We start from the raw sequence: 9,244 nt of genomic DNA, 5'->3' as shown, positions 1-9,244 counted from the left end.
TTTTATCTGAAGATCCAGAACTCATCTGTGGATTCAGATATCGTAGCTATGTCCTCTTAGATCCAGATCTGTTCTAGGCTGGCAGCAAGCATGTGGGGAGGCTGTGAAGAGCGGGTGCAGGGCATCCTGACAGCTGGAGCAGGGAGGAAGGCAGCCTGAGATGGAGTGGCCTGAGATGGAGCGGGAGAGACCGGCCCCAAGGAGGCCAGGACATCTTCCTGAGCACTGGAGTTTAGGGAAAAGAAGCGGCGCTCTGGACTTGAAAAATTAGTCAAGAAAAAGAACCACTAATATAGGCGCTTTTGCAGCGGCTACGTAACCGGAAGTGGATTTTAAGTGGGAGGGTCCAGGAAGAGCGGATCCAAGAAATTTGGCAAAATTGCAGGAAATCCCACCATTCCCTGTTGGACTAGGGGAGTCGTGTAATGCAGACGTGAGAGCAGAAGACAAGGAGGTTGTCGCGGGGAGTCGAAAACTCCGGAGTCGCAGTCTCCGCACAGCGCGGCCTGGGAAAGTCAGCAGTCTGCAGCGCAGTGGCGGGAACCGCAGCCCTGCGGCCCTGGAACCTCCCAGGTCGGAGGAGCTGCGGGGTTGCGGGGTTGGGACCCAGAAGGGAAGGGACCAGGGGTGCGAGCAGTTTCTGTGCTGTTCATAAGGAAGCCGGCTCAGAAATTCTGCTGTGAATGCCTTCTTCTCTTGGTGTATTTTAGATCATATGGAATAAGCCTGTTTTTTTTTTTTCCAACTGATCTTCTGATTGGCAAAATATTCTTGTAAAAATAATCTAATCGAGTATTTGAATTTATCTGTTGATATTTGTAAGCACGATTCTCTTTGCTGTGGTGGAAACCACAAAGCTCCTGAAATTTACAGTCATCCATACTAACTTCCGTGTTATACCATTTGGATTCTGCGAGAGCTTTTAGATAATAGTCTTGAAAGGAACACCGGCAAATTTCTCTGAATCTAAAAATATATTTTCTGCTAGTTCCACAGTATACTTGTAAACATTAACACTTAAAAGCAAACTTTTATCCACCACTAATTTTCTGTCTGAGACATATGCACACTGGTGTAGTGATATTTCATTTGTATTTTAATAAATAAAGCTTGCCTGACGTTCAGAATAAAACAGCCACACTAATTATGCTACAGACCAGGCAGTGGTGACTCACACCTCTAATCCCAGTAGCCACACTAGTTTGCCATAGAAACCAGGCAGTGGTGGTGCAATCCCTTAATCACAGCACTAGAGAGGATTATAAAACAGGAGAAAGCTCTCACACAGGCAGGGTGCATTCTGAGATTCCTGGAGGCAGGATCGCCATTTTGGACTGAGGTAGAGGTAAGAGCCAGTGGCTGGCTTTTTTGCTTCTCTGACCTACAGTTTGAACCACAGTTTCTGTCTCCGGATTTTTATTAATCATGCTACACACTCGTGTGTAAATACAACGTTCTGAAAAGTGTCTTTATCAGGCCTATTGGCACACCTTTAATCCCAACACTCAGAAAACCCAAACTCACTGTGTAGACCAGGCTGGACTGAAAAACTCAGAGTTCCACTTATCTGTTTCTTCCAAGTGCTAGGATCAAAGATGTGCACCAACGGGATAATTCAAACTGTTTTTTCCTGTGTGGTCTGTTGACAGCAGGTGGTGTGACTGTGGACTTCTCCCAGGAGGAGGGGCAGTGCCTGGTCCCTGGGCCCCAAGGGCTTTGTGCTGGCACTGGATGTTGCAGAACTGCAGCCAACTGATTTCTGTGGGTGAGAATTGTTTGTTTGCAATCTCCGTTGCTCTTCCTCAAACGAATCTGCAAGTGTGCGAACTTTGTTTGAATGAGTCTCACATCCCACAGAATAAAGTGAAATTCTCAGAGGAAAAAAGAAATTGTCTTGAAAAGTTCTCTCTTCTTCATGTGTGTCCTTTTGAGAAGTGTGAAGACTTCATCATTATTGGTCCATGATCAGTTCAGAAGCTCACTATATATTATATTCTCTTTCCAATCATTCTACCTCCCGGTTTTGATTGGGCTGTGATTGAAAGTGGAATTCAAGTTATGATAATTAAAAATGTTTTCTTTCAATTTGTTTTCTGTGTTCTGACACTGGAGGACAGTTGGGGAATCACTTGTATAATCCTGCATTTTGTTTCCTCTTCATCTACTGGGCACAGTACAGTATTAGAAATCCAGGGGCATCCGGAACAATCTCTTTCTCATGTGCAGGGATCTCTGATCAACCAGAACTACTCACCTGTGCAGCAGAACAAAGGGCCTGGAAGGAGAGGAGACAGCAGCTAAGGATGCAGGTACGGTGGAGGGATTGGTGAAGGAGAGGAAGGGGATCAAGTGACCATGGAAGTGGAACAGGAAATCAATTTTGTCACATTCTGTTTCACTCGAAATAATTCTAGTGACGATTTGCCTGAGAAAAACCTCAGGATTATCCCAGTGTGGGCACAATATGGCTTTCCACAGAAGAACTGACAATGTGGTCAAATAAAGTTTTATTTGTCTGCATGTAAGTGATGCAGTTCTTATTCATTCACATCACTGAACATGTTTTCATACCACTATTAGATCATTTTCATTTCTTGGCTTTTATATACTATAAAGATGAGAAAAAAGTTAATACCTTTAGGGTTTCTTTTTGTTTTCAGAATTTTAGAGCTTTGATATTCTGGGACATCTTCTACCTTTTAGTAGTTTTATTTCCATTCTTGAAAATGATGCCATCAGAGTTTTGATAAGAATCACGAAGTACATTTACAGCCTGCTACACTCCATCTAGACTGTCTCCTATTGTATGCTGGAAATTAGCATAAGTATTTAGAATACAGTTAGGACTTAGGCTGATTAATAAAGTACTGATTATCGGTTCCTCGAAGACCCAAACCTTTACCAGCCCCAGGGAAACAGGCTAGGTTTCCCTCTTGTTGAGAAGGTCTTAATCCAATTAGAAGTTATTGGTTACCTTGAAGGTACATGTGCCACTCTCGCACCTTTATGCTAGCATGCAGTGCAGATCATTGTTGTGGTCCATAGGTGTCATAGCTGGGTAGAACTGTTGGTTGGCTCCCTTTTTTGGAAGGATGCTTGTTGCCTTCTTGTACCATGAAAGCTAGACCCCAGGGAGGAGGCTTTAGGGTCAGTTCCATCTGGAGTTGTCTAGGATTTGTGTCTGAAATCTGTGACTTCTACAACACTAGGTTTCATCTTCTGCATCTGGAAGACAACCATGGGCAACAGGAATACACTGTAATGTGTAGAAGTCTCTTGGACAACTGTGACCAACAACTTCAAAGTAGGCTTTTTACACCTGATGTTGGTCATCTTGTTAGAAATTCTATGACTCAAAAAAAAAAAAAAAGAAATTGTATAACTTGTGAGGAGCGTCATTAGTGCAGTTGAGAAATTTTCATTTATACTCAAAATGTATATGCTTGCAGAGAATTATATATATTATAGGCATTTTTGGTGGATGGATAATAGTCTAGGAATACTTGGATTCCTTATGAATTTTCCAGACACCCTTACTGTTATTTTACCCTCTTTCTTCTGTGTTTATGGTTATCCCTTCTCCATAATTAAATCCCTTCGCCCTTTTTCCATTTCCCCCTTCAGATCACTGGTGCCCTGTTTTTCCTGTCTCTATTGCTCCCCTACATCTCACTGTAATCTCTTTTTTCTTTCCTGGTTACTGCAGTCACTCCAGGTTGTGGACTCACATCTAAAGATTTGGAGCTAGGAATTTACTATGAGAGAGATCATGCAATGTTTATCTTTCTGGGTCTGGGTTACCTCACTCAATATGGTCTTTCCTAAGTCTACCTGCAAAGCTCATGATTTTTATTTTCTTTATAGCTGGATAGAATTCCATACTATATGTGTACCACACATTCACTTTTGTTTGTCATTTGAAGTTTAGGTAGTTTCCATTTTGTAGCTATTGTGAGTAGAGCAGCAATGATGTGGGTGAGCAAGTGTTGTGAAGTAGGATGTCAAGTCCTTTGAGTTTATGGCAAGGAATGGACCAGCTGGGTCATATACTGAGATTTTTGTTCATGGCCTTTTTTATTTCCTATCATTTGCTTTTATGTTGTTGCTGATTGGATTATTAGTAGTATTCTTCTTCCTTCTTTTTGAGAAATAGTGGCTTGCTGCCTTTCTCATGGATAACTACATCCCATTTCTCCTGTGTTTCTCTATTCTTCACATGAACGTCATTATTTTCCGTGATCTTGTGGACGATTCCTCTGACTCTCTTGTATTTTTTTTTCTGTAATTTATTATCTGCAGTGTCTCTTTAGTGAAATCAATTAAATCAACTGTGGTAATGGGTGACTATCTTAAAATGCACTTATGTCTTTATCAATTTTTTTTTGGTTTTTTGAGACAGGGTTTCTTTGTAGCTTTGGAACCTGTCCTGTAACTAGATCTTGTAGACTAGGCTGGCCTCGGACTCACAGAGATCTGCCTGCCTCTGCCTCCTGAGTGCTGGGATTAAAGGTGTGTGCCAACACCACCCGACTGTCTCCATCAATTTTAAGAGTAGTTTTCTTTGTGCAACAAGATGCTTGGTGGTGATTTCTCTTCAAGCTCCACATGTCTTTCCATGCCCTCCTGTCTTTGGAATCATTGACTAGATACCTGGTAGAATTCTGTTGCTTGACATTGCTCTCTAGCAGCTTTCAGTATTGATTTTAACTCTTCCTTTTTGACCCCTTGTTTTGAAAGGGAAGCAAGCCATTCATTTTTTGTGTCTAAAAGAGAAACTCAAGAAGAGAAGCAGTAAGAAATGATGGATTCTCCAGCAAATCTGTCACAGGTCAGTGGTGCTTCTCTCTCTTTATCTAAATATGTTATAGGTTGATATATTAAAAGCCTTTAGTTTTCTGCTTCTGATAATTCTTCACATTTTTATTATGAACAGTTCTGCAAATGGACAAACTACAAAAATCACACACTGATAAAAAGCAGACTCAAAGACTCTACATCTCAGTGTACTTTTACACTTAGTTACAGTTGACATAGGAAACAGATGCTCTGGAGCCTCATGTGGGATTTTATATTTTTATAATTGAATATATTTTGATTTACTTATCAACCACCAAACCCCCAAAACCTTTGACAGAACTAGAACTAGAAAAGCACTTAGCTTTATATCCTCTTTCATTACTGCTCTTCATTAACTGCATTCAGTCCCTGTTCTTCGCCTTTTCTCTTCTCTTTTCTCCATGTTGTGCAAGCTCTTTTTTATATGACAATGAGACATGTCTGATCCTGGCAGTACTAATCTACTTCAGAGAACATGCAGAGGCATGCAAAAAACACTCCAAAATGGAGTTACTTTCTTGTGGCAAAAGTAACCCACTAGGCAAGAAAATGTCCTTGCCTTGACTGCTGACAATATGCTTTTCAAATTGGACAAGCAGGACACAAAACAGAGTGACTTAAAAACTTTATCAAGACAAGGTGGAACAGTCCTTCAAAAGTCCTGCTTTATAGACAAGTCTGTGGAATGTTCTAGGCCTTTAGGATGAAGATGATGTCCCACCATTGCAGAGGAACCATGTGTGACTGTCCAGGTAGCCAGCTGTTTGCCATTTCTCACATTTCTTTGGAAGGTGCTTGTGTGCACTTCCTGCTTACTCAGTTAGTATTATTCTCTTCTCTGTTCTCTGAGGCAGTGGAACACTAAATAGTTGTAGTTTTCCTTGTTTACCAGATGCACAAAAGAGGTGTAAAGCGTATAGGTTGAGAGACATCAAAATATAGTTTGGGATAGTAATGCAAGTTATGATATAAAGAAAATTAGGTACAAAACTTTGGACTTATAAAGATGGGATAGATAATGGAGTATTTCATCTGAATTTGTCAAATGCAAATGTACTAGACATTGTAGATGTACTTATTCCCTTTATATATTATATATAGTTATTGTACTTACTGTATAAAGGTTTTCTTATATTAGCTATAGCCTTCTATTTTACTTTAGACTAAAAAAAGGAAATTTCATGATATTTTATTTGTATTTTATCAAATAATAGTTGCCTGAAGATCAGAGTGCACAGTTAAGCCACTAGAGGCCAGCCAGTGCTGGCATGCACCTTTAATCTCAGTATTCGGGAGTCACAAACCTTTAATCCCACCATTAGGGATGTAGAGACTGGAGTGATATGGCTGGGTAGAGAGAGGAATATAAGGTGGGAGAAGACAAATTCAGTGCAGTCTGAGGATTGCTGGAGACAGGAGCAATCTGGAGATGCAGTCTGAGGATAGGATTGCCCCTTCAGTCAGAGCATTGGTAAGGGTTAAAGAACTCTCTAGACATTGGCATTCTACTTCTCTGATCATCAGCATTAACCCCTATAGCTGACTATGCATTTTTATTATTAAGTCCTATTAGAACTCATGCTACAGGAGAGTGCAAGTTAATATAGATAGCTATTGTAGGAATCAGTTTGGAGATTATTGGAAAAAATGAAGAGAGAACTAATATTGTGATCCACCTGATGTACACCTGGCCTGTGTCTATGTCACCTTTTGGACCAGGAGTATATCTACCTTATGTTGGTCTTGACAGTGTATTTTGGATGTAGAGGACTTACTTTGAGTTCGCAGACTGGTAAATGGAACTTTGGGCTTTTTTGATGGTGCCAGAACAAAGTAAAACTTTTGGGATGAACTTTGGAACAAGTTAAGATTTGGGGATGGAGTATTTTACACTGTGAGGAGGTAAGGCTGGGAAGTTATGCTTTAAATATAGTATGTCCTTTTCCAAACCAGTCTGCCATTTGCTTGTGACAGTGCTGAAGGTGGTGATACCATCAGGAGGGGATTAGATCACTAAGAGGAGTAATGCTTCCTGTGGATTGCAGGTTCATTGAGCAGACTATGGGCTATCATGGAGCAATCCCAGCTGCCCTTCCTCTTTCCACTGTGCACTGAAGCTGAAGAGACCCTCACTAGAAACCTGCACATCTTGACATTCTTAGCTTGTAATTCTCCCAGTCTCAGGAAGGACTTCATAGAAAGAAAACAATGGGAAGTCTTTTTCATGGGGCTCCAGCAGTGCTGAAGTCATAATGTCAATGATCTCTATGCCTCTGGGTGTGCAGGTTCACTGCTGTTCTCTAGGGTCTTCAGGATGTCAAGTCTCCATGGCCACACACACCCTCTCTCATTTGTTCCCCTATCATTGCTGCTTAACTTTCATTGTAAGATACATCTGTACATAAAATAAGATGCAGGAAATGTGGCCACATTGGCTATCTCCAGAGGGAGCCAGATGAACAGAGACATCGAGGAGACAACTCTCTGCACCTTTGCTTGTAAATGTCTGAATGTATCACCTGCCTCTGCCTCTTGAGTGCCGGGATTAAAGGTGTGTGCCACCGTCGCTGGTGAGGCTGGACTTTTCAACCATCTGTGTGCATTACCTAGAACAGAGAGGTCCATGTGTTCCAGATATTAGCCCATAATTCTTGTCTGTGTCAGCCATGTGGCTTGGTACCTTTATCAGTGAGGCATTCTTATCTTGCTTCCTCTGCGTCTGGGTGATGACTGCCCAATTACTCTTTTTCTTGGGACATTTTATGGGGGATGATTTATCCTTTTTCTTCATATGTCTCATTTGTCCAGTGGTTTTCAGATTCCTTAGCTTGATGCCTTTATTCTCCTGAAAAGACAGAAACAAAACCCTTCACCAATCCTATTTTTAGGGAGGTTCCATCTTGGCAAGTTATATTTGATCAAATGAAAAGCATTTGTGAGTTTTATAAGTTAGTTTAGGTTAAACAACTATGCTGTTTGTTAAACTATCATCTCTTCTAATTAAGAGGTCTCTCTTCTTTAATTCAAGCCTTTATCAATTTTGATGGTATCATGGATTTTCTTTTCCTGTGTAAACAAGCAAAATCTCTTCCCAAGCTAACACATGTCCTGGTTTCCATTCTATGGTCAACACATCTTTAAAGCATACTGGCCAATTTAATTCCATAATGTTTTCTATTATCCAGTGTCTCTTCACCACTGTTGTTCCTTTCTCATTAACATTTAGAAAATTCAAAGTTAAGAAAACATTATGTGGCCTATATCTAGGGGTCTTTGTCATCCATTTCTGCTTAATTTTTATATCCTTTAGAGTTTGATTTGAACTCTCTGTAATTGCCTGGCCTATAGTATTATGTATTATACCTGTAATATGATTTATATTATATGAAGCAAAAAAGTGTTTCATTTTCTTAGAGACATATGCTGGAGTGTTATATGTCTTAATTTGTACAGGTATACCCATAATGGTCATAACTTCTAGCAAATGTGTGGTTACCAAATCAGCTTTTTCTGAACCCAAAGCACTTGCACATTTAAAACCTGAATAGGTATCAATGATGTGGTGTACATATTTTAGTTTTCCACATTCTACAAATTGGGACACATTCATCTGCCAGATTTCATTCCTTTGAGTACCATTTGGATTAAGTCCTGCATGTAGTGGTGTTTGGATGTACAAAAATACTATCTCAAACATTTTCTCATAATTTCTTTAGCTTGTGCCATATGATGGGAAAGTTTTATAAAAACCTTTTCTATTGATGTAATTTTTATGAAATTCTGAGACCTCCAGCACATTTCCAATCAATGTTTGATTAATCTGCATTACCTTGTGCTAGAGGACCTGGGACCTGTATGGGATCAGATGTGTGTTATGAATATAGGATGATTCTTATTCCTGATTATATCTTCCAACTGAATAAATAATAAAGTCAGTTATTTATAACCTGGTATAAATTCACAACTGTTTCTGCATATTGCGATTTGCTGTGTTGAAAGGTTCCTTAAAAATCCATTAATATGGGCTGGAGAGATGGCTCAGAGGTTAAGAGCATTACCTGCTCTTCCAAAGGTCCTGAGTTCAATTCCTGGCAACCACATAGTGGCTCATAACCATCTGTAATGAGGTCTGGTGCCCTCTTCTGGCCTACATACAGACAGAATATTGTATATATAATAAATAAATATTTTTTTAAAATCCATTAATACCATGAGAATGGCATGTAATTTTGACTTTGGGACAGAATTATAACTTAGATACACTTAAATTTTCTGATTTGTAATCTGCCTTTTCTGATTTATTTGTGTTAGTATAGAATGTTAGGGCTATAGATACTGGTGTTTCCCATACAAAATGAGAAAAGATCCAGCTAGTTATCTTTACCAGCTGAATTTTCGTTATTTATTT

At 39.8% G+C, this 9,244-nt stretch overlaps 1 protein-coding gene across 4 annotated transcripts in view; it reads left to right on the top strand.

Annotated features, from left to right (window-relative positions):
• The first annotated feature begins 330 nt into the window (after positions 1 to 330).
• LOC101988531 (zinc finger protein 420-like) overlaps positions 331 to 9,244 on the top strand; it is a 17,866-nt gene continuing 8,952 nt past the window's right edge. The window contains exons 1-4 of one of the 4 annotated variants that reach the window (XM_026778353.1): positions 331 to 573; positions 1,653 to 1,765; positions 2,227 to 2,309; positions 4,738 to 4,828. In XM_026778353.1, the coding sequence (XP_026634154.1) occupies positions 4,799 to 4,828 (30 nt within the window). In that variant the 5' untranslated portion in view covers positions 331 to 573; positions 1,653 to 1,765; positions 2,227 to 2,309; positions 4,738 to 4,798. Of the gene's footprint in view, positions 574 to 1,251; positions 2,310 to 4,737; positions 4,829 to 9,244 lie in introns of those variants that run through there. The other 3 variants (XM_026778352.1, XM_026778351.1, XM_026778354.1) reach the window with 3 other exon arrangements.

Source organism: Microtus ochrogaster, unplaced genomic scaffold (genome assembly GCF_000317375.1).
Source record: "Microtus ochrogaster isolate Prairie Vole_2 unplaced genomic scaffold, MicOch1.0 UNK130, whole genome shotgun sequence".
NCBI classification, from domain to species: Eukaryota; Metazoa; Chordata; class Mammalia; order Rodentia; family Cricetidae; genus Microtus; species Microtus ochrogaster.
Note: the sequence above shows the minus strand (reverse complement) of the source record. Positions and strands in the feature narration are given on the sequence as shown.